Below are 26273 nucleotides of genomic sequence, written 5' to 3' on the forward strand. Positions count from 1 at the left end.
AATTGCACTGTGTAGCTTGTTCCAACAGAATAAGAGGATCGATCTAGATCGGGGCTGTAGCCCAGTTGGCAGAGTGCTTGCTTAGCATGCAGAAAACCTTGGCTTTGATACCCAGGACCCCATAAACTGAGTCCAGCGGTGCCCACCCAAGACCCAGGGTCAACTAAACAGCCACCCTAAGAAGAGGAAGAAGGTAGTGTCCTTGTTCCTTGGAGGTGACAGCCCAGCGCACCAAGCAGGATGGTGAAAATTGGGAATCTATCTGTGTCAGTCATATATGCCCATGTATTTAAGTCATTCAGATGGACTCAGCCATGCTCATTTGACATCTCCAAGCTGCGAAGCTCCGGGGGTAGGGGGTGGAGTTGGGGATTGGCAAGGAGGCCTCCTAGTGGCCTAGTGGTAACACTATGGCTGTCCCAGGTCATCTGCTCTCCAAATCAACAGCTGTGAGGCTGTTCTTCAGCCTAGATTCTCCCCTCCCTTCATGTCCCATTCAGTGCAGTCTTCGTCTACTAGGGTGGAAAGCCTTCCCAAGATCCTCAGGTAGTGTGCACTTCTTCCTCCTCCGGGTGTGATCCTGCAGCCTGGGATTCATTTGTTCACGCCGATCTCTCTTTATGATGGCCTCCATCAGCCCCTCAAAGGCATATCTTCCTTTCATTTCAGTGTTACCCCCATTTTATACATTCAAAGGGCCCAGAAACAGCTTAAGTAGCTCATCCAAAAAGTTACACAGTAAGAGGCTAAGGTTTGGAGGCCCAGGTACTGCCGACACCAGCCTTGGGGCCTTATACCATATGTAGGGCGTTTTTCCGGCCAAAGCTTACCAGCAGTCTCAGTGCGGACCTTGGGCAGGATAGGAGTGGATGTCTCCGTTCTGTAAGTTCTGTAAGAGCCCATTCCCACCGGCATGGTGACACATGCTTGTAATCCCTACATTTGAAAGGTAGAGACTGAAGGAAGGGTCAGGCATTCAGGCCAGTTTCAACTCGGTCCATGCTAACATGGGCTACGTGAGACCCTGTCTCAAACGAAACTGAGGCTGGTGAGACGGCTCAGTGGGTAGGGGCACTGAGACTCTTCTAACAACCTGAGTTTGATCCCCAAGACCCATTATGGGAGGAGGAGGGAACTGACTCCTGCGATCAATGTGATTTTAAAGCCAAGCAAACAGGACAGACCCCGTCCCCACACTGCAGGAGGGTAACTGTGTGGAGTAATGAGCTCATCAGATCACACACACCGTAGCAGAGATGGCTGGAATTCCAGCCGGCGCCCTTGGCAATGCAGCCCAGCACCCTCTCAAACACAGGGAGGTTCCAGAGCAGCTCTGAACACCTAACCAAGGACATGGAGTTTGCCGTCGAGTTACAGCTGTCTGGCGAAGACCAGCGATGACAGGAAGCTACAGTGTGGGTAGGGGACCTAGAAAGGGACTTAATATCTTTCAGCAGCTGCTGTTTTATACCCAGCTAAGCAGTCTGTCTGTTGTATCTCATCTATTCTCTATTACATCCCATTGCTCCATGTGCTAGTGAGGACAAAAGTGTCATAGCCACCCCCACCCCCACCCCCAGATCACATTGATAGTGACTGACAAAGGCTAGATTTGAAGGCACAGCCCATGGTCCTCTGCTTGCCACACACTCTTGGCTGCCTCAGAGCCCCTCCCATTGGGAAGCTGCGCCCCTGGGATCCAGGATAATGGGGCCCCAGCAGGAAAGGCAGAACCTGTCAAGTCAGAGTCTCCAAGCTCCAGGAGCTACACCTGGTTGGCAGCACAGCTCCAGCTGCCCAGGCAGGCCTGGCTGGCACAGGGCACAGGCTCATGGCCAGAGCTTGTTGGCCCTGGGCCAGTCTCTTGGGGCCGAGGTAATGTGGGGCCCAGAGCTGGAGCTGAGGGCTGAATGCCCCTCTCCCCAGCTCATTAGCAAACATCTGGGCTCAGGAAAACGACTGACCTGGAATGTGACTGGGCTGCAAGGAGCTGCCCCCTCCAGGGTCCCTGGGGAATGTAAGCTCCCTCCTGCAGGGCATGGGGCTCCAGCCAGCTGTTTCCTCTAATCCTGTCAGCCTGGCCTCCTTGGGGGTCCAAACTTTTGCAGTCTGAGTGAAAGCAGCCAAAAGCCTTCCTTCTTGCTCAGGCTCACATCACAGCCTGAGAACATCCACTGGACCCCGGTCAGCACTGCTAAGAGCTGAGGGGAAGAGCCACAGTCTCCCTACAAGGTCTGACTCCATGCTCGTCATCATTCATGGGGCTCTGTGCAAACTATTCCATGCTTGTGCCTAGGTTTCTCAATCTGCCAAACGCAGTTAGGAAGAACATATAGTCCGGGCATGTTGCTAACATTCATTCACTTATTTAACAAATATTCACTGTGTTGACGACGCGTGCCAGGCAGCTATGAGATGTTGGGGACCCAACAATGGCCTCGGCCAATAAAGACCCAACTTTTCAGAGCCTAAGAAATGAGAGAGGAAGATATCATAGGAAGCCAACAGATGGGAGGATTTTATGCTTGTGTGGGAACTAAGCTAGGTGAGTAAGGTGGGGGAGGGGAGAGTTCTTGAGAAGCTTCCAGAAAACAAGGCAGAGGTGATGTTTAAGGTGAGATTCTGAGAAGGAGCCAGGATTGAAGGAGATAAATGGATGCAAAGTGCTGGGCACAGTTCCTGGAAAATAGCACGTGCTCCATAAAAGGAAAGCTACTTTAGGGAGGTTCGTATACACAGGGCAGCAAAGGCACTGGAGTCAGATTCCCTGGATGGAGGCCAGATGGTAACACAAAGCTTCCTCGCCTTCCTCCAGGGACACACTTGCTGAGCCTCAGTTTCCTCATCTGGCAATTAGGCACATTAGTGATTTCCTGAGATGAAACTGAGAGACACAGGCAGTTAAAGGCTGCGGGGAGGGGGAGAGGGGAGTCACATTCTTCAGAGGTGCTGACACTGGTAAGCTGCCCTTGCTCAAGTAAGCAACCCTACTTAAACTCAGTGGGTCAGGGCTGGAGGGGTGGCTCAGTGGTTACGGGTATGTACTGCCCTTCCTGAGGACCCAAGTTTGATTCCCAGAACCCACGTCAAGAGACTCACAACCTCCTGCAACTCCAGCTCCAGGGGAATTCGATGCTTCACCTCTTCAGGTACCTGCGCTCATAAGCACAGACCCCTCCCCCATGTATATACAAGTATACTAACAAAAGTATTTTTTTTATGTGGGTCACAAAAATACATTTGTACATACATACTTAAGACACGAAAGTTGGAAGGGAACTGAGAAGGGGAGGAAAACAAGAAAGAAATGGGGAAATATATCAAAGTATGTACCTATGTATGAAATTGAGAATACTTTTAAAATGTTGCTTCATTTTATTGTTATCTGGGTGTTTTGCCTGCACGTATGTCTGTGCACCACACATATGCAGTATACCTGGAGGCCAGAAGGGGCCATTGGATTTAGTAGAACTGGAGTCATAGATGGTTGAGAGCCACCATGTAGATGCCAGGAATTGAAACAAGATCCTCTGGAAGAACAGTGCTCTTAACCTCTGAGTCATCTTTCCAGCCTTGATAATAAACAAGTGATTTTGTTTTTAAGTTTTAGACAGGATTTCACTATGTAGCCCTGGATGACCTGGAGCTCTCTATGTAGACCAAGTTGGCCTCAAAGTGACAGAGATCCACCTGCCTCTGCCTCAGTACTGGGATTAAAGACTTGAGCCACCTTGCCTGGTGAATAGATAACATTTTTAGTGATGCAGTGAGGGGCGTGCATATCAAACAACATGCATGGGCTATGTCAGAGGAGCTGCAGGTGGCAATTGAAGTCAGCCCACCAGGAGGCAAATCCCTGATGGGTGAATCTCATACAGGCAAGATCTAGAGACCACAGACTCCAGAATGTCTTTTGCTTCTGCTGTGCCTTCACATGTTTGCTGCTGCCATATTTCTCTGATAATCTGGGATGGTGTGAATGACATTGGGAGATCCTCACTGCCTGTAATGTAGTGTGTTTATCTCATGGAAATACCCCATTCTACTGGGCATTTTTACCTGTGGTTCTGAAGATGATTTCTTCTTAAGCTGAACTGCCTAATTGATAATAATTATGTTGGTTTAAATAGAATTTTGATGATTAAAAATTTATACAAGGAAATGTCACACAGCTAGGGCCTATGCATCTCACCTAAGGAGCTGCATAGATCGCAGCTCAGGATCATGATTAAGGAAAACAATTGAGTCCCCAGAAACCAGGCTGGCTCAAATTCTTTCGATCTTCATGCTGGAAGATGTGTTCACAGGTTGGAATGACCTCAGGTTAGATTAAGATGTTTTAATAATAGCTTTGAGGTTAGGGATCAAAAAACAAAGCAGTCCCATTATTGCTAGCTGGTGTACTTTCCTTGCAGGATGATTAATTCCTTGTAATTCTCAATTCTGCCCTCAACTTCCTGATAGAAAAAAAAACCATTGATGAGTGGGTATGCACCCTACAGATTTAAAGTAGATCTGTTTTTCATGTATAAATGTTTAGGTTTGTAGTTCAAGATTCCTTGTATGATGACCTTCGAGATAAGCAATACAGTGATTGGTCCTTTCTTTGTAACTGCAGCACGCAGCCTACCTGTGAAAGAACTGGCTGAGAAGAACAGCTTGCTTGCCTACACTGTCAACCTACAACCAAGTGCTTGGGTATGAATGTACGAGGGTTCTTTGTTTTTCACCTGTAATATGTAAAATGTTAAATCATATAAGGGAAATGAAAAACATGGTTTTTAAAGATAATTTATTTTATTTTTATGTGCTTTAGTATTTTTGCCTGCATGTATGTCTGTATGAGGGTGTTAGAGCTTGGAGTCACAGACAGTTGTGAGCTGCCATGTGGATGCTGGGAATTGAACCTGGGTCCTCTGGAAAAGGAGTCAGTGCTCCCAACTGTGGAGCCATCTCTCCAGCCCAAAAGACATGTTTTTTACTTATATTCATTGTAATCACTTGAAAAATAGAATATAACCACATTGTAATTTTATATTGCTTGAAAGATTTTGTTGGGGTATATAAGCTGTAGAGGAAAAATGGAGAGAATAAAAAAGATAGAGTGAGAAGGAAAACATCAAGAGAGACAGAAGGGACATTTCTGGATAGAGACAAGAAAAGAATACAGAACACAGAATAAAGAATACAGAAGGAAACCATCAAGAGAGTGTGTGTCTTTCCCCTTACCCCCTCAGATATTCACAGTATGCCAACTCAGTGGATTCCCTCTGAGCCCTGTGCTCCTGGAGGCTGGCCCCCCAGGGAGCAAAACTCGGTCCCCAGGAAATGGAAGTTACTATTACTGCTGTACTGTCCTCTCCCACAGAGGAAAAAGACTGGCCCACATTCACTTAGCAAACCAGTAGCAGAAAGGGCTGGGCCCAGAACCAGATGTTCTGACTTTGGGCCTATGCATTCATGGCTGTGCCCTCTGGACCTAGGGAAGCAAGCAAGAAAGGGTGACTATCAACTATGGTCTGCTCTCCAGTGGTGTGGGAAGTAATGCCTTGGCCAGTCCTGGACAGTATGGATGAAGTCCCAGGGAAAAGCTTTCTTTCTTTTCTTCCCTTCATTTTTTTAGTGCTGTAGAATGCACGTGTATGTTTGTGTGTGTCCCTGTGTACACATGCGTGCGTGCGTGCGTGCGTGTGTGTGTGTGTGTGTGTGTGTGTGTGTGTGTGTACACATAATGTGGGTTCTGGGTTGTGGGGATGGAACTCAGGCTGTCAGGCTAGGTGGCAGGGCCTTTCCTGCTGAACCATTTCTCCAGCCCATGAAGAGATCCTGATGGGTGGGAGATCTCAGGGTGGGAGACCAAGGCGAGGCCTCCAGTTCAGGAGGGAAGGAGGGTGGAAAGGTCAGAGAACTGAAACTGATGGACTCTGAGATGGAATACCAACCCCCCAACTGTCTATTTTCTGCTTCCCAGATGAGCCTCCCCACAGAAATGAGCTTGTATGTGCCGCACAGCCTAACAGAGATGAGTGCTGTGAGCTGCATCCCACACCCTCACGCTCCTGTACCACTTCCACTCGGAGACAGACAGCACTGAGTTCCGGTCTGTATCAATCAGCCTAGACATGGCACCAACTAGTTCTCAGGACACTCTCCACATTCTCTGTTTCTTCCATTTCTCAGCTCCCAGCAGCCCACAAGTACGCAATGAGTGGGAGAATTTTTCTCCCTTCTTAGAGAGTTAGCCTACTATCCCACAGGGCAGGGTTTTCCTTGACATTTCTGTGCTCTCGATAAATTCATTAAGAGAAAAAAAACAACAAAAACCCATCTGGTCTGGTCTATAGCTCAGTGGTAAACACTTGCCTAGCACGCTTGAAATTCCAGGCTTGGTCCCACTGTGGCAGAAACATACAAACCCTTTGTGGACATGGCTGCTGGGTAATGCATTTCATGCTTTACCTCCTCTGACTGTTTGCCAGGACTCAAGAGGCAGTCTCAGTAGATAAAGGAAAGATCTAATACCCTTTTTTTAAAAAAAAAATATATATTTAAAAATATATGTATACACACACATACACACATATTTAGTTTGAGACAGGGTTTCTCTGTGTGTAACCACCGTGGCTGTCCTGGAACTCACTCTGTAGACCAGGCTGGCCTCAAACTCAGAGATCCACTTTGCCTCTGCCTCCCAAGAGCTGGCATTAAAGGCGCCACCACTGCCATCCAGTCTACCATCATTTCTATACTCAACAAAATGAGTTTTCTTCACAAAGCAGGTAGAACCTGGTTTTATCTGTAATAGAGGGACAGTGAAGTCTAGAGTGCAGGGAGCCTTTGATTTCTCAGGCACAGGCTACTGTATGAGGACAAAACCAACCTTCCTACAGTTTGTATGGAAAGCAATTCTCCAGATGGTAACATGTGATCATGGTACTAGCTCACTGGCCATTCCACTTTCCTCCTCAGTGATATCCCGTCTGTACTGTGATGCTGGAGGAAACAGGGCTCATTTCAGTCTTCCAGTGAGTGCCAGGAGACTGAGAGATTGGTTGCTCATGATTACACAGAGCCAGGTGCTGGGATGAGAGCAGGGAACGGACTAGAACAGTGGTTCTCAACCTGTGGGTTGCAACCCTCTGACAAACCTCTATCTCCAAAATTATTTACAATACTTTTTTTTAGTATTTTTCTTTTAAAAAATGATTTATTTTTATTTTATGTGCATTGGTGCTCTGCCTGCATGTAACAAAAGCAAAATCACAGTTATGAAGTGCCAACAAAAATAATTTTATGGGTGGGGATCGCAACAGGAGGCACTGTATTAAAGGATTGCAGGTTAGGAAGGTTGAGAACCATTGCTCTAGAGTGAAGAAGAGGGAAGCCTTTCTCCAAGCTGAAGTCACTGACCCACAGTGATCAGTCAAGGTCACCCCCTGAAAGAGAAAGTTAGCTTAAGGAGCTTAAAAATATTTAAAAGTAGGGGAAGCAGCTGGGTGGTGCTGGCACACGCCTTTAATCCCAGCACTCGGGAGGCAGAGGCAGGTGGGTCTCTGTGAGTTCAAAGCCAGCCTGGTCGACATAGGACAGTCAAGAATACATACATATGAGAACCTGTTTCAGAAAAAAAGGGGGGCATGGGGTTGGGTGGAGGCTGTCTCATAGAATAAGAAATATTGGATTTAGCTTATTTATTTATTTATTTATTTATTTGTTTGTTTGTTTGTTTGTTTGTTTTGATTTCTCAAGATAGAGTTTCTTTGGGTAGACCAGGCTGGCCTTGAACTCATAGTGATCCACCTGCCTCTGCCTCCCGAGTGCTGATATTAAAGGCTTGCGCCACCATACCTGGTGAATAATGGGTTTAGAAAGTCATATACGGATGCTACGATACTTAGGGTTTCAAATGCATCACCCCATGGGGCTGTGGAGATAGCTTAGTCAGTAAAGAGCTTGCCATGCAAACATGAGGATCTGAGTCTGGACCCCCAGAACTCATAAAAATCCAAGCATAAGGATCTGAGTCTGGATCCCCAGAACTCATATAAAAATCCAAGCATGAGGATCTGAGTCTGGACCCCCAGAACTCATAAAAATCCAAGCATGAGGATCTGAATCTGGATCCCCAGAACTCATAAAAATCCAAGCATGAGGATCTGAGTCTGGACCCCCAGAACTCATATAAAAATCCAAGCATGGCTGGGGAGATGGCTTAGCAGTAAAGGGCACTGGCTGCTTTTGCAGAGGACCCCACGTTTGGTCCTCAGCAGCCATATGGCAGCTCACAGCCATCTGTAACTCCAATTCCAGAGGATCCAATCCCTTCTACTGACGTTTGCTGGCAACGCATGTGCCTGTACACATAAACTCATACAGGCACACACGCAAAATAACAACAACAATAATAAAACAAATCTTTAAAAAAAGAACTACTTCTGAATAATAAATGGATATTTAATTAAAACAAACAAAAACATTGCTGATTTCAAATTGGATCAACTATCTTACCAGTTTCGTTTCAATGAGACCGGCCATTACCAATTCAACAGGCTTAAGTGTGTCAAATCAAGTTTAAACTGGTTTAAGTCAAAGCAAACCACTTGGCAAGGGCCCATTCCAGTGTTTGAGGAGCACAGAGCCTGCGGAACAGCCTGGGCTGTGGGGTCAAGGCCAAAGGCATTACTCCATTATTGCCCTCAACCTGCTTGTTCTCGGGTAAGTTCATTCAGCTCCCGAAACCTGTCTTCACTTATGAAGTGAGGAAAGTACTATTTTCTCACAGGATTGCTACAGCAACTAAGTGTGGTATATGTCAGAACAGTAACTAGCCTGTATGACATCCTCTGTCAATGTTAACCCTATAGCCATCTAAGGCGAGCGAAGTGTGTAATGTTGGCTCAAACTGGCTAGACACAGAAGAGAAAATGATGGTAATAAAAGTGAACTCCCCCCCACACACACCTTTCCTCACGCTTTTTTTTTTCCTTCTTTCAATTTTTTTTTTTTTATAGCGATGGGGTCTTACTATATAGCCCTGGCTGGTCTGGAATTCACAGAGATCCACCTGCCTCTCCCTCCTGAGTATTTAAAAGGATTGCTGCTAAGCCCAGCTTTTTACCCTCTATTTCTTCCCTATTGAAGGCTCCTCACTTATCCCACCTCCTCCAAGAATTCTTGACATCTCACCGCCCCCCTTGAGCTTCTGGCTCTGAACCCACAAAGTAAGGATCAGATAATCAAAGCCTATTACCCTGGACCGCGCAGCAGCAGTCACGGTTCTGACCCGGGTTGGAAGCTGTTTTACAGGTTCTCCATTTCTCTGCCATTCTTTTCTCCTCCTTCCCATCCTAGCCTGGTACTGGCCACGTCTATGTGCTCAGCAGCAAGTAAGAAAGCTAGAAGTCTTGGTGGTCTCATGAATATGCATCAGAATGAAGCAGAGTGGGATGGAAAAGACATCTTAATTCTGAGGATGGAGCATTTTCCACGAATAGGTCTCATTTGAGCGGCTCACACTGCTCACCTCGTTCACTCTCCCTGGGAGCACGCAGATTTCAACCTTTACAGCCTTTTTCAACCATCTGACTCCCTGTACTACCTACCATACACTGCTGAGGACAGAGCCTGGGGCCTTGCGCTTACTCTGCAAGCACTCCATCACTGAGCACTACGCCCTGCCCTAGACGGTGTTTTTATAAGCTTGTGCTAACAGCACACCCATTTGGGCCTCAAAGACTACAGGGTGGGCTTTCCCCTGATCTCATTTACAGATGAAGAACCTGAAGTTACAGGCTAGGAACCTCCCCTGGTGCCTGGCAGGTGAAGGATGGAGCAGGCGCTTAGATCCAGGGCTTGACAGTCAAGCCTGTAGGCCTGGTGTCTATTGTCCAGTCCTGCCTTCCCTCCTGCCCATCTGCTTTCTTCCTTCTGCTCCTACATTGCTGTCCTATTCCACACAGAGCTGCCTGTTGGACACAGGACATCTCCCCTGCGCCTGCCTGGGACCACGTTATTCCGTGACACCATCCATTGGTGTCAGAGTTGAAGTGGCGCTCTCAGCACACTTGAAGGAAGTGATGATGGCTTCCAGATGAGCTTATTATCCTAAATTTAACATTTTTTTCAGCACTTAGAATTTCCACTTTCTCCCTTCCACCCCTGTGCATTTACGCAATTAGAAAGCATGCAACAGGAAACCATTTGAGTCTCAGACCAGTCCGGAGGAAGGCAGCCCCAGCTCCATGAACTACATCCTTGTGGAAATACGCTGCAGAGTTTATTTGGACAGGCTCAAAAATAGTCCTTCCAACAATGCAATCAGATTGAACCATGACAAGTAAAACGCAATTATGGGTTGGTTACATTTTTTAAAAAAATGTAAACAGAGGTTTGAGAACCAACAGCAAAAACAAGAGCCATCTCCTTCACCCAGTGTCTGCTTCCTGCAGGACGGTGGGGCTGCATTCTTGGGTCTTTTGAGAGCTGTGAGAGGATGACATTCACGCAAAGGGACAGCTCAGCAAAGTGTTCCGAGGCCACTTCTCAGAACAAAGGCATGCTTCTGTAGACAGCAAATGTGTCCCAATAATGGCTCCCCAGCCACTCGGAATGCAAAAGTCATTCACCTAAATGAGTTCAAAATACATATTGTTCTGGGCCAAATTATACAGTGTCAAGTTCAGACTGTATGTATTTATGTATGTTGGCAGCACAAGCCACTTTTGGGGCGCCACAGCTTTGCCCTAGTGTCCTGTGCCCAGCTGGGTTCCCATCAGTAGTGGCTCTTAAACCCATGAATTCCCTTGTGTTTGGTTCCAGAAGGGCAGAGGAGAGGCGAACTCAAAGCCCCACAACCCCCTCGAGGGACCTGGGCCCCCAGAGGAATTGAATTTCCAATGAAACTTCAAGTAGAACAGAATGCTTCCCCTTGCCAACAAGCTGGAATTTTGTGAAGGCTCATCTGAGATGGGAGACAGTCAGACAGACACACACACAGACACACACACAGACACACACACACACACACACACACACACACACACACACACACACACACACACACACACACACACACGATCAGGCTCCGTGCTTCCGATGCTCTCTGCTAAGAGCTACAAGGTGGGAATACAAAACATACAAAACCCTCTGGGACTAAGACAAACAGCCAGCGCTCCTTTGCCTGGCTTCTGCCCAGAATCATGTCCTCCCGGAGGAGGTTCCTGGGGCACGTCAGCAGAGCTCCAAATGTGCTGGGGGGACCAGATCCCTGCAAACAGAGGCCTAAAACCTAAGCAATGGTGAGACAGAAGTTCAATCCTACGTCCTGCCTCACTCTATCTAGATGTGGGGGCAGTTTTCCCTTGTCTTCTTGGATGGGGAGGGCTGTCATTCTTAACTCTACAGGGATACTAATATGTAAAGCAAATACAGAAAAGAGCTGCAAGGGAGGAACCCAGCCGCATGACTATTTTTCTTCTAACGGCATGGGCTGCTCTGTAAGGGTTAAGAGGGCTGTGTGAAAAAGAGCCAAGCGGCTGAGGCATGCCATGGCCATGACTTGCTGGCCTGGGCACAGCCCAGCTTTGGCAGAGCATCCCTGCCGCCTGCCCAGGTTCACAGCCTAGCCCGTGTTTCTGGAAAGGAAAGTAGAACAAAGAATAAGGGAGGAAAAGCAGAGGGAGGGGAGAGGCCACCCTGAATTTACTCCCCAAAGTTCTTTCAAGGACTGAGGTCTAATCAACGTGCCTAGCACTGGCTGAGGTCCCTCCAGCTGCCAACTCTGACTGTCCTGCACTCTAGCTCATAACCTGCCTGTCCTTTCCTAGCTACGAGCACGTCCATCACCCAGAGCATCCACAGTGGACACCTACAAAAGCCTGAGCACAAGTGTGCTGTACACATCAGAAGAAACTGGAAAACACTCTGTCATGCTTCACAAGAACCCACAAGAACCAAGTCAAGGGGAAGTGGCCCTTTATCCTCACACCTCTGTATGTCCTTCCACTCAGGCTGTGGCCACCAGCTTCATACTGCCGGCCAGAACTGAGATGGCACGAAGTTCCATGTGGTATTGAGAGTGACATCAATGGAGCAGACATCAGCACAGCAGGTGTGGCCAAGATCAGCCGTGGTCCACTGTGAGCCAGTGCGCAGGCCTAGAGCAGCATCAGGAAGGCGCCCCTCAAGACTTCACCATGGCCATCACTGCACAGGGGTACCACCAGTCTCCAGGGGGGGGGGCGTACATTAGGGGGGTGGGGAGGACACGCCTGACTGTGGCTTCAAGAGGTCACGGAGTCCACAGCTAGACCATTCAAAGAGAATCCTCCTGCCACAGAAAGGAATGAAGGGCTTGCACTGGGCTTCCCATTTTTAATTTATTTAAGATCACCTCCTTACAATTTCCGAAGAGAAAATACAAAAGAAACAGACTTGGTTTCAAACACATGAACAGTGGCTGGAGTGGAAAGCGTTGCTGATGGCACTGTCCTAGGACGTCAGCGCACTCCAGGGCACTTCAGTATTCCTGAGGAATAAACACGGCTTCTCTTTCCTCCCACTGGGATGTTCTCAGCATAAGTCACTGCTCCTACAAAGCGAGGACATTGGGTTAGAACCGGCAGCAGACATTCTGATACCACTGGCTGCTGCCTCAGTCAGACCCCATGGCTCCAATCATGGCCAACTTTCTGTTTCACCTATTTCACGAGCAGAGGCCCCAGCTGAGAGGGAGAAGACCAGAAGGGGCAGACATGACTGGAGAGTCAGCTGTGCCCCAGGAGGTCCGGGTGAGCAGCAAGCACAGCTTGACCAGCAGCTGCTGACTCCAGTCGCTAGTAGGCTCACCTCTTTAAGATTCTCCCCCTTAGCTGAGTGAGGATACACCTCTCCCACAATCCACTGGGAAGTGGGGGGGGGGGGGAGCCTATGAAGAAAGTCCCCAGGGTGGTGCACAGGGCCCAGGCCGTGCTTGGCCAGCAATTACCACAGTACAGCCATGCCGCAGAAGCCCCCAGTGGGATTCTGCTCCTCCATGTGAGAAGGATGACAACATCTAGGCACAGACTCAAGTCCAAATGAAGTTACAAGGCCATTTATTTTAGAGCAGCATGTACAAGGCTGCAGAAAATGTAATATTTTCCACAGTACCTCCCAGCCATTAAACATCTACTACGCATAATCACCTCTGATCCATCATCCAGAACAACTCCGCTTGGAACAATAGAAACACTCACAACAATGGAAAGACCCAGTGCTCTGCCTGCCCCTTGCTGTCCACCCTCAGCCAAGCTCTGCTGCAAGGATGGTGAAGAACCAGGGAGAATGGAACAGCCTGTCACCGGGTCGGTACAACACGCAGCTCTTCTTGAACTAACATTATAGACAGAAGCACTGGCTGCTCTTACAGAGGATCTGGGCGGGGTCCAACACCCACTTGGTGGCTCACAACCATCTATAACTCCAGTCTCAGGGGATCTGGTGCCCCTTTTCTGGCCTCCATGAGTACCAGCATGCACATGGTACACAGACATACATGCAAACTAAACACCTATACTCATAAAATAAACGTAAAATAATAAAATTGGCAAAAATTTGAAGACTTCTGTAAGGGAGAGAACTATCAATTCTGTACGTACTTTGACAAATTTTCCATGTAGAAGATACGGGGCCTGCAAGTCATGCTGACAGTTGGAGTACGCCATCCCCAGTCCCACGCCAGAACCGAAGGCTAAGGGCCACATCCTTCCTATTGAGCAGGAAGAGAGAAATCCCGACAGGGAAGTGTTAAAATAAAGCTCCCACCCAGCACGTGTGCTCAGCATTCACAAGCCCTGAGTAGGCATCACCTGCTGACTGACGTGACAGGAGGCCACCACACAGCACTGTAATCCAGCATGCTTATGAGTGCCTGGGCTGCTAAGTTTGATGCAAACAGCCCAGTCTGTCACCGTCTGTGCACCTGAACTAGTTTCTTAACCTTGACAGAAGGAACGCGTCAGTAAGGTGTTTGAACTGTTTATTAATTTCACCAACATTCACAAACTTTGGCTATATCCAGTAAACCATGGAGTTTATTTACACATGTCTACAATTCTCTAGTTCCAGTCCTTGTCAGTTCTCCATGGAAAAGAGGTCAAGGTGACCTGTTTTGCTTCTAGTCAATACTCCAACTTAAGTTTTCCCAAGGAGGAGACTCAGGAAGGAGCAGGGGCACTTCTGGCCCACTTGCCTTTATACCAGCAAGCCACATCTCTGGGTCACTTTAGAAATATGTGGGCATGCAGACTGGCCAGCATGAAATGCAGGCTTTTGAAAGGATGTCATGTTTAAGACACCAGGCAACCCTGACTCACTGCCCCCAGGGAACACCGGAGATGTCCAACCCATGCAGACTGAGTACACAGTCTGTTGAGCTCATTTTACAATGGACCAGTTGGCAGCGTTTTATGCAGACACTGTAGTGAGAAGCTGGTGAGAGTCACTTACTTTTAAAGAAGGTGAGAGAGAAAACAACTCCTAGTCCAAAACCAGTCCCTGCAAAAATGGAAAAGAGTGTTACAATGCAGTAATCCAGCAACCCCAAACAAAGGGAGAATTAGATCGCTCCAAAGGAACAGAAGACAACAGGCTCCTTTTTATAACTTGGAAGTTGCTTTCTCATTGCTAACCTTTCTCATTAACAGGAACACTGCAGATGCCTCCAGTCTATGAAAAACTTTATTCCCTATCATTTTGTCCTGGAGTGTTGCAAGGTGGAAGTGAGGGTGGAGACCCCAAGAGATGTTGTAGAATCTTCTGCACTGACCAGCAGTAGCCCCCTACTTCACCTCACTCAGAGAGTCACTAAAAAGCTCCCCTTGTCACGTTGTTTCTCCGGGTGATGCTTAACATTTTAGGAAGAAGGAATGTTCTAGAACAATTCCTGAAGGCTGCCCTCGCACACAAGTCCCAGTGTCCAGACAGAGGGAGAAGGGCTTCCCTTTGCCAGAGCTGGGGATCCTGGGAACTGCATCCCCAGCCTTGTTAACACCTCACTCTGAATCTCAGCTTGGAAAAAGTTCTGGCTTTTAGGATAAGCTGACTCAGAATTCGTCAAACCCTAGTTCTGATGCCAACTTCAAAATTTCCCATATAGCCCACACGTAACCTACACCATTATTTAGTTATTTTCTTTTAAAAGAGAAAAGGATGCAATACATCCGTGAGTAAATTGAAGCCCAACTTAAATAACAATGTTGGTACGATCAACTCAGGTGCTAGCTGTAAATTCTAATCAAGTGCATGAAAAAACTTTGACAGCCATTTTACAAGGACTCGCCCCACATTATCTACTAACAAACTCCTTACTTTCACATAAGAGTACATGAATTTACTTCTCCACCACAGCCAAACTGGCTGTTTTCCTTTTCAGACTTATAGACCAACACGTTCAGCTCAGAACCCTGGTGCTCTGTTTTGGTTTTGAGACAGAGTCTGGCTATGTAGCCCAGGATGTCCTCCAATTCTCAATCCTCCTCCCTAGCTCTGCTGGGATTACAGACGGCACATTGTGCCCAGAGTATTCTGAAGTTCTGTGTGTCTGCTCCACAGCCCAGCAGAGTCTAAGACCAACCTCTTTATGAGTAAGCCACATAAGTCCTGGTTCTCCCAAATTTATGCTGCTGCTAAAATCTGGTGGGTTTTTGTTGCTGTTGTTTGTCTTTTGAAGTGGCACCCTGCTAAGCAGCCCAGGCTGGTACAATACTCTGAAGTCCAGCCAGCCTTTAGCCTGAGTGCTAGGATTATAGGTGTGTACTGCTCGCCACCCAACTTTGTGCTACTGGGATTCTAAGTTTCTTCCACTGGGCTAGGGCTAGGGCTCAGTGGTATAGCACCTACCTGCCATGCATAAGGCCCCACATTCAGCTTCCAGGATATCACATACACACACAGAGACAGACACACACACAGGGGAGAAGGAAGAGGAGAGGAAGGGAGTGGGGAGGGAGAAGCAGAATTCTCGAGGTACTGCAACACAAAACCTCGGAGTACTCTTCAAGCAAGCTAACTTTTCTGTTCTGAAGAAGAAAACCTCACCATGAGCAAGCAAGGTATGTATTTTTGATCCAGGAACTCTGTCACCCATGCACAATCTAGCTGGTGATTTAGTACAGCACACATGCTATTCACACCAATAGTTTCTTTTTATTCCTTTACTTATTCTTTTTTTCCCCCCGAGACAGGGTTTCTCTGTGCTGTTTTGGTGCCTGTCCTGGATCTCACACCATAGACCAAGCTGGCCTCGATCACAGAGATCCGCCTGGCTCTGCTGGGATTAAGGGTGTGTGCCACCGCCCGGCCTTTACTTATTCTTTTGGTGTGTGTGCACTCATTTATGTGTGAAGGCCAAAGAACAACCTGGGTACTGTTCAAGAAACATCGGCCTTTTGGGTTTTGTTGTTTGTTTTATATAGTATTTTTAATTTATAATTAACTTAATTTCATACATCAGCCATGGATTCCCCCGTCCTCCCTCCTCCCACACCCCATTCCCACCTCCTCCAAGGCAAGGGTTTTTGTTTGTTTGTTTTTTGAGAAAAGGTTTCTCTGTGAATACCTGGCTGTCCTGGAACTTGCTCTGTAGACCAGGTTGGCCTTGAACTCAGAGACCTGCCTGCCTCTGCCTCCCAAGTACTGGGATTAAAGGCATGTGTCATCAATGGTGCCCGGCTCAGCCTTTTGTTTTTTGTTTTTTTGGGGGTGTTTGTTTGTTTGGTTGGTTGGTTTTTCAAGACAGGGATTCTCTGTGTAGCTTTGCGCCTTTCCTGGAACTCACTTTGGAGACCAGGTTGGCCTCGAACTCACAGAGATCCACCCACCTCTGCCTCCCAAGTGCTGGGATTAAAGGCGTGCGCCACCACCGCCCAGCAGCCTTTTGTTTTTTAAGAGACAGGTTCACACTGGCCAGAGAGCCCGAGGGATCCACCTGACCCCACCTCCCCCATGCTGGATTATAAGCACACCTCTAAAGCTGGGCTTTTGTTTCTTTTCAGTGTGGGTCTGAAGACTGAAGTCAAATCCTCATGGCTGATTGGCAGGCACTGTACCAACTGAATCACCTCCTTGGTCCCCAGGAAGATAATTAATACTTTCTTTTGTTTGGGGGGGGGGGGGCGTTGGTTATAGATACAGGGTCTCACTATGTAGTCCTGACTAGCCTGGAATTACCATGTAGACCAGGCTGGCCTTGAACTCACAGAGATCCACTTGCCTTTGCTTCCTCTGCTGGGATTAAAGAGGTGCACCACTTCAGGCAGTGGTGGCACACACTAATCCCAGCACTTGGGAAGCAGCAGCAGGTGGGTCTCTGAGTTTGAGGCCAGCCTGGTCTACCGAGTGAATTCTAGGATAGCCAGAGCTGTACACAGAGACACACTGGGGTGGTGGTGGGCATCAGCATGCTCAGCAGGTTTTTGGTCATTATACCACATACAGGGCCATGCTGTGTCTCTTCCATAGACAGACAAGTACCAAACATGTGGCAACAACAGATTATATGTGTGATGGTGGCACCACAGATTTCCATGGGGTTGAAACCGGAACCAGCGGTGGAAGAAGAGACCAGAGAAAGGCAAGTACAGGAGGACAAGGCAGGAGAATTCCCAGGGATGGGCCGAACAGTAGCTTTAAGACTCAACCAGCTCCGTACAGAGTTAAACAGGACCCCACACCAAGAGGCTGTTCACGGCCCACTCTCTGCACCAGCAAACCCAGGGAGAAAAAGGCAAAGCAAAGCACCCTGGGTCTCTCTAAAGAGGACGCCTCTAGCAGGTCATCGAGGTACTCCGGAAGTGTCATTGTCATCACAGGCAGGGACAGTTCCCTGTGCTTTACTGCAGCTGACCTTCCAGTAGATTGTGAGCTGGAGCTGGAAGAAGGTGCTATGAATGATTCTGACCCTAGGTACAGGTCCAGGCCCAGGACAATGCATGCGCGTGTTGCCAAATTTTAGCAAAAAATAATTTTAAATGTTAAAAAGAAAATTATCCGGCAGTGGTAACACACATCTTTAATTCTAGCAGGGAGGCAGAGGCAGGCGGATCTCTGAGTTTGAGGCCAGCCTAGTCTACAGTGCAATTTCCAGGGCAGCCATAATTACACAGATTAATTGTCTAAAAAAAAATTAAAAATAGAGAAGATTGCATAATATGAAAGGAAATACTTCTACTACACAATGTGTTTGTATTTAAAGCTAAATGCAATTACAAAGGAATAAAAAGGTTGCCAGGAATGGTGGCTATGCCTGTAATCATGTAAGCAGAGGCAGGAAGGTCTCTGAAATCAGACCAGCCTGGTCTACATAGTGAGTTCCAGGCTAGCCATGGCTGCATAGTGAAGCTGTGTGTGTACTCAAATTACTACCCAGCGACTGACCCTTACACTGTACTCAATAAGCCTGTTTTCTTCCTAAAAACAAACAACCAAACACCAGAAGAAGATGGGCTAAGATGAATTCACAGTTGATGAAAAACCACTTTAAACAAGGGTCATCTGAGCACAGCACGCCTGTAAAGTCTGCAGTGACGGCTCCAGTCGGCGTCCGTCTGAGCACAGCATGCCTGTGAAGTCTGCAGGGACGAGTCCAGTTGGTGTCCGGCTGCTCTAGAGCAAGCTGCAGTACTTCACTTCCACCTGTCTGCACTGTGCTCTGACACTCACGTGCTTTGGGCACAGACACATGCCACAGCGTTAGAGCCACTCCAGCATGCAGTACAGTACAGTACAGTGCTCCTGAGATTGGCAGCCTAGGAGCACAGTCACCGGGACCTTGCCTCAGTGTGCAGACTTACCCTGTTTATGCCTAAGTACAAAACATGATCAAACAATGAAACCCCCTAAGGACACATCTCTAAGAATACAGCCGCACCGTTGACACACTGGATACACAGGTGGCCTCTATGCCGACATGTGAATTCTAACTAAAATCAGCTATGGCACTATCCAACAGACCCTATACTATGAACTATTTTGGTGCCAACTTTAAAATGCAGTATCTGAAAATCAGTAATGCCATCCCAATTTCCATTTCAAAAAAATCATGGGAAGGTAGTTTGCCAAGGTTGGTCTGGTAAGTAGCCAACAGAGGCTGGCATAATGAAAAGGAAAGGGAATTAACGCTGAATGTTACTCATGAGTACCCAGCACCTCCTTTCCAAGAAAAGTTTTTTCATTTTATTTTATGGTATGAGTATTTTGCCTACAGGTATGTCTGTGCAACATGTGCATGGCTATTGTCCATGGTGCCAGAAGAGGGTGTTGGCTCCATCTTCTGGAACTGGAGTTCCAGATGGTTGTGAGATGCCATGTGGATGCAGGGAATCGAATCTGAACACATGCCACCGTCACCACCACCACCACCACCACCACCACCACCACCACACACACACCCACCCCCCACCCCCCCACCCCCCCACACACTGCAAGAACAGCCAGTGTTTTTAAGCACTGAGCCATTTCTCCAGCCCAAGAAAATTCTTTAAAACGAACAATTTTATTTTCAGTCGTGCTAGTACAAATCCTAACAATGGGAAAGGGAGGCAAAAGGATCAGGAATTCAAGGCCATTCTTAGCTATATAGCAAGCTCAAGACAAGTCTCAACTACATGAAACCCTTCCTAAAAAACTAACACTACTAGCCGGGCGGTGGTGGCGCACGCCTTTAATCCCAGCACTCGGGAGGCAGAGCCAGGCGGATCGCTGTGAGTTCGAGGCCAGCCTGGGCTACCAAGTGAGTTCCAGGAAAGGCGCAAAGCTACACAGAGAAACCCTGTCTCGAAAAACCAAAAAAAAAAAAAAAAAAAAAAAAAAACTAACACTACCAGCTAGGTGGTGGTGGCCACATAACTTTAATCCCAGCACTTGGGAGGCAGAGGCAGACGGATCTCAAAACAACTAACTACAACTACCTTCTATGATGGCATACCCTTGTTTTCCAGATGTAGAAAATAACTTGCCCAGAACAACCTACTGCTATAATAGTCAGGTGTGCCCAATGCTGCCAGTCTTAGTTTGCCACTGTCCCCAGTAATCCAGACACAGGACTGACTCTCCTCTATTTTCAGCCCACCAATACTACCTTCCAAAGGAAATTGGAGTGTCCAGATTTCTAGAAGCAGTGAAGTAAGATACAGTTCAAACATGAGCCACGCTCTCCATGCACCAGCCCAGAGTGCTAGGCAACCAGGCTAGTAACAAGCGCACACAAAGGCACAGGGCTTGCTCAGATTCCTTCCCAGAAGCCTCCTACCACACATGTCACCCAACAGTCTACCTGGCAGGACTGCTCCGGGAACTTCAGAGAAGGAAGCCACTGCCATGCTACACCAAGCCCAGGAACCTGCTATTGCTTGCTTGGTTGAAATGGCGGAAGGTTCGATCGGTTTCAAGGGAACTTGCCTCACCCTTGCAGCTGGAGGGTAACGGCAGATGGGTACGAGAATGAGGTAAAGGGTTTGGACTGGCTCACAGAGGCAGGCCAGTGAAAGCAGGCTGGCCTACAATCGGGGATTTTGTGCATCTCCATCTGGAGGCAAGTTTTTGGCAAGGGAATCAAAAGCCCGGAGGAAACCATTTTGTCATTTTTCTTGTCCCTTTAACTCCATGCCTGTCTTTTCCATTTTCCCAGAAGAAGAAAAGCTCTCTGATGCCCAATGCTTCCTAGCAGCAGACGACAAGTGAAACTCAGCTCACTGCTACCAGTACCACTCAATCAAAAGAGGAGACATGTCCACACCAACCAAGAGCCTCCATCTCAAGAGTCCAGATATGAGACCAGCCAGCTGGCTCCTGCCAATTACACTTATCTGAAAGTTTAACCAAGCTCAAAAACCCCAGGCAGACAAGCCAAACCCAGTTCTCAAGGAACCTTCTCTGCGGTCTTAATTAGATGGGGCTGCTACATTGTTAATTGCTAACAGTGACTCCCCCCACCATTTCTGTATTTTTTAAGATACACACTAACGAGACTACTCTGTACCTAAAAAGGGATCTGGTGTCTTTTTCACGTCTAACATGGAACCTGCAGTCAGAGATGACAACAGTGGAATGCTGACAGCTCTACTAAGGAGTCAAGCCCTCGCTCGCTCGCTGGGTTCTCTTTGAAAAGGCAGCATGCTGCTTCAAAGCCGGTCCCACCTGGCCCGGACGGACGGCTCTGCAGCTGCTTCCACTCAAGACTGGCACCTCTAGGCCAGGTTTAAGCTTTAGAACAATACAACAGGAAAGGTTAGCCTTACAACAAAAACAAACCAACACGGAAGGAGAAGCGCCTTCTCTGCCGTTGGCCACTTTTTCTTGTTGTTGCACGACAAGCTCTTTTGGAGGAAAAAGCCAAAGGGAAAAGTACAAAGCATTTTTCACCTCCCCCTGGAAGCAAATATTTAACTATGAATGCAGTTTATATAACTCGGCCTCCCCGGCTTGGCGCTCTCAAAAGCCCATGCTGTCTGAAATGACAAAGAACCCTCAGGTACAGAGCAGGTGGCTTATCAGCACCCATCTCCGCATGGCAGAGGGACAGGGAACAACAGAGGAGCCTTATGGAATCAACATTAGGCCCAGAGCCCAAGTTCTCGGCAGCCATTTCTTTAGGAGAAGAAAAAGAATTGCGACCAATTCTTTCTTTCTTTTTTTTTTTTTTTTTTTTGGTTTTTCGAGACAGGGTTTCTCTGTGTAGCTTTGCGCCTTTCCTGGAGCTCACTTGGTAGCCCAGGCTGGCCTCGAACTCACAGCGATCCGCCTGGCTCTGCCTCCCGAGTGCTGGGATTAAAGGCGTGCGCCACCACCGCCCGGCGCGACCAATTCTTTCAAAGATATTATTCCAAATCATTCTAACCGTGCAGGCTGAGGTGAGTTTGGTCCCCGAAAGGGTGTCAGTAACAAGCAAAGAAATATCTCTTCGGGGTGGGGCAGTTTCTTAACTGGTCATCCGGGTTTTTTGTTGTTGCTGCTGTTTTGGCTTTTCGAGACAGGATTTCTCTGCATAGTCATGGCTGTCCTAGAACTCTCTCTGTAGACCAGGCCGGCCTTGAACTCAGGGAACCACCTGCCTTTGCCTCCTGAATGCTGGGATTAAAAGCATGCAACAACACCCAGCTTGATATTAGTCTCTAAATTACGTGTGTGTGTGTGTGTGTGTGTGTGTGTAAGGATTACTTTGCAGGAGTTGGTTCTCCCTTCTAATTGTGTGAGTCCTGGGGAGCGAACTCAAGTGCCTTTACCTGCTAAGCAATCACTGGCCTACCTGACACCATTTGCATGTTTGTCTTAACACTCAAGGTTTTATTTTTATTTTATGTGTATGGATGTTTTACCTTCATTTATGTATGTGCACCAAGTGTGTGCCTGACCCCCTGGAGCTGGAGTTACAGATGACTGTAACCCACCACATGTGGGTGCTGGGAACCAAACCCAGTTCTTTGCAAGAGCAGTAAGTGCTTTTAACCACTGAAGCATCTCTCCAACCCCTGACACTGATTAATAAAAAGAATAGAAGATGCAATTTCCATCAACCACACAGTACAGATTTATCTTATGCCTAAGTGTATGTGGAAGCAAAACTTAAAGGTACCAAGTGCATGCTGTACACCATCACTGGATAAACACGGGGTGAACCATGTGTTGGAGGTCAGTATGAGCATTTCCAGTTAATAGCAACTTCAGTTCAGATGTAGAGGAATCTGCTCCCAGGATCTAGATTAAGCACAAAGCTCCACATCACTGCAGATAAGGAAATAACCTGCAGGAAGCCCCGGGCAGGCACCACAATCTGACTGGGAGGGAACTGCTTTCAGTGCCAGCCTCTGCACGGAAAAGCTGGAGTAACACCTGGGGGAGGAGCCGTGGGACCCACTCTGCAGAGGCCGGAACTTCATCCCACTCTCACGAAGGATGATGTCCCAGAGGAAGAACAAAAAGTCACACAAAAACCACCCTAGGACATTTCTTAAAAAAAAAAAATCACTCAGCCTGGCAGTGGTGGCACACACCTTTAATCCCAGCACTCAGGAAGCAAAGGCAGGTGGTTCTCTATTGAGGCTGGCCTGGTCTACAGAGTAAGTTCCAGGAAACTCCAAAGGCTACACAGAAAAACCCTTAGAAAACAAAACAAAAATATCAAACAAACAAAAATCACTGGCTGGGGGAGGGCCTGGTTAAAGCACTGGCTGCTCTTGCAAAGTACCCCTGTTTGATTCCCAGCACCCATATGTCAGCTCACAACCACCTGTAACTAGTTCTGGGGGATCTGATGTCTTCTGACTTCCACAGGCACCAGGCATGCATGTGGTGCATGCTCAGACATACATGTACAAAATAAAGTGAATAAATCTAATAAACAATTTAAAAATAAACATAAAAAATGTCCACTGGGGGGCGGGATAAAGGCTGTAGGCCTGTAGCCCCAGCTACTTCTGAGGCTGGATAAGGGAACCCAGGTGTTTAAGGCAAGACCATCCTGGGGGGATGTATCACAGATTCTTAAATGACCATTACTAAGACCTCAGTGTATACTTAACATTTTAAACAAGGATTCACTATTCATAAGCTTGGAACCAGCATAGTTATCAGGGCTAAAACTTAATCTGTATCTAAAAATTAAAGTTGGAAAGCAACTCCACTTGATTTTGCATAGCTCATCTCAGTATTAGGAGGAAAACCTCTCATGAATACACTCAACTGGTGGTTCACAAATGTGAAAAGCTACAGGAACTCATCAGTCTTTATTTCCTCAGCACTATACACCCAACAATGGACGATAAAAAGGACAGGGGTTAACACTGGCAGGCCTACTCTCCGGACACAGTGTGTCACAGTGGCCCCAGGGCAATCCTCCAACCTTGGGTCAATTATTTTACCAGGCCAGGACCAGCCTGCTCAGCCCCATCAAGAATAGCACTACCTGGGAAGGGTTCAGTAAGAAGTAGTAAGCTATTCACTATTCAAATAGATCTCAAAGATGTCAAAAGCACAATAGTTAATCCTGTCGTAGAGTACAACTCACTGACTCACACAGGACCACTTTGATCATGTGAGCCACTAAGGCTGGCCTTGAACCTCAAACTCAAAAGGATGTGTACCATCACACCAACTCTTTCTTTTCTTTAAGAGAGACTCCCTTCAGCTTTATTGTTCAACTGCATCATTTTGCTTTAAAATGTAATAAAGATTTCCCTAGCATTGTCTTGTTTAATAAAACAGCATTTATGCACTGAAATGGACTGAAACAAATTGACACATTTTCTTGTCAATCATGTTTCTATTGATGCTATTACCGTCAAAAGCATTTCTTACTACAGAACAAACAACAAAGAACACTTGGGACAGACCAGTGAGAACCACATTTCCAAGAACATCCCTGATTTATGAAAGATGCTCTAAGCCCAGCTTATGAGATAAATATATATAGTTCTAAGTCAGCTCTAAATGGTGCTACTTAATCCTCTAAGGCAAAAACTGGCTGTCCCAAGTGTCCACAAGTGAATGCCAAGTCCTATGAATTAGCCAAGGAAAGATGCCAGTGCCAGACCAAAGTCCAAGAGCCGGTGACTGAGACTGGGTTGACTGGCTTCTCAGAAGTCACTCTTGCTTCGGGCTCTGTAGGAAGGACTAAGAAGGTGGCTCTTTCATGGGATTTTGCTGGAGCATCTGCAGGAGTTGTTTAGGTGAAAGTCAATCACTAGGATTCTAACCAGAGTAGGCAGAGCAGTCAGCAGAAAGACACAGAGGCTGTGTGGAGGTCCTTTTGGAATCCTCTGCTGGAGGAACCCAAGTCTTTTAAAGCAGTGCCTACAGAACACACTTCAACTCAAGCATTGTACAGCAGGACCTCAAGAAGGCATAAAGAAACATGGCTGTAGACATATTACTGACACGCAACTAATTAATTCCCATGTAGAAATACTATGTTGGAAAATGAGAAGCAGCTCGAAGATTCATCATTCGAGAGGCTGGGGAAAATACCACAGAATTATGAAGTTTAGATAAACATGTTAATAAATGCTCTCATCCTGATGGGTGTGCTTTGGCTCTAACAGCAGTGCTGAGCACTGCACCACCCTGCAAGCTTTACTATGGCCCATCTCGCAGGAAGAAACAAACAATTCAGAGGGGGTAAGTGACTTACTCAAGCACACACACCTGAAACAGCGCAGCTTCAACCCAGGCTGCCTGACTGCGCACACCCAGGAGAGCAGATGGAGCCAGATAGAAAGGCCAAACCACACAGGAGCCCGGAGTTCTGGAGGCAGCAGACATTCCTGAGAGGCGGAAAAGGAGTCACAAGACTGAAGTTGCACCCCGGTCATCTGAGAGGTGTGGGAACAACCTGGAGTGCAAGAGATACTTCGCTAGCATAATTCCACAACCTAACAACTGACAAGTATGAGTGTGTGTACATGTGTGTAAAGACAGGGCTGTCCATAGCAGACAGTAACTGCCTTTTAACAGCAAATTCTCTCAACTGTGACCAAGTTTTCAAAACATCTACAGTGGGATGGAGAGATGGCTCAGCAGTTAAAGAGTACTGGTTGCTCTTCCAGAGACCTGGGTTAGATTCCCTAATGAGATAGATCATCGAATCTACTCTGAAAAAGATAAAGAAATAATAGGATAAGAAGGTAGATCACTGAATCTACACTGAAAAGAAAAGGGGAAAGACATAAAAATGACAAAAGGCAGATTATTGAAACTTTTATGAAAGTATGAATATGGTAAGATAAAAAGGTCAACTTTTGAATCTACTTTTAAAAAGGAACTACTTGTTTTAAATAGGATCAAATGTTACTGGACTGGACATTGTTAATATATATAATGGAGCTTTTTTATCTGAATCTGTCAAATGTTAATGGACTAGACATCGTTAATGTAATCTTGACTGTGTATATTGTATATACTTACTGGATATAATTTTTCTTGTATTAGTTATAAGCTTTTTTAAATTTTAGACAAAAGGAGAGGAAATGTGGTATTGTATTCCCCCAAATATTGTGCATGCTAATAAACTTATCTGGGGTCAGAGATAGAGCAGCCACAATATTAAACATAAAGGATAGGCAGTGGGAGCACACGCCTTTAATCCTAGCATTCCAGAGGCAGAAATCCATGTGTTCAAGGATACAGCCAAGCCTGGTGACTCACGCCTTTAATCCCAGAAAGCAAGCCTTTAATCCCAAGGGGTGGTGGTAGAAATCGGAAAGGTATATAAGGCATGAGTACGAGAAACTAGAAGCATTTGG

The 26273-nt window shown here is 46.9% G+C and overlaps 1 protein-coding gene across 1 annotated transcript in view; it reads right to left on the reverse strand.

Moving 5' to 3' along the window:
* Positions 1-12358: 12358 nt before the first annotated feature.
* Positions 12359-26273, reverse strand: part of Micos10 (mitochondrial contact site and cristae organizing system subunit 10) — a 30812-nt gene continuing 16897 nt past the window's right edge. The window contains exons 2-4 of the mRNA XM_006980907.4: positions 14488-14535; positions 13638-13747; positions 12359-12589 (exon numbers count right to left, since the gene is read on the reverse strand). Coding sequence (XP_006980969.1) covers positions 12581-12589; positions 13638-13747; positions 14488-14535 — 167 coding nt within the window. The 3' untranslated portion in view covers positions 12359-12580. The remainder of the gene's footprint in view (positions 12590-13637; positions 13748-14487; positions 14536-26273) is intronic.

The sequence above is a fragment of the Peromyscus maniculatus genome, chromosome 2, assembly GCF_049852395.1.
Source record: "Peromyscus maniculatus bairdii isolate BWxNUB_F1_BW_parent chromosome 2, HU_Pman_BW_mat_3.1, whole genome shotgun sequence".
Lineage (NCBI taxonomy): Eukaryota > Metazoa > Chordata > Mammalia > Rodentia > Cricetidae > Peromyscus > Peromyscus maniculatus.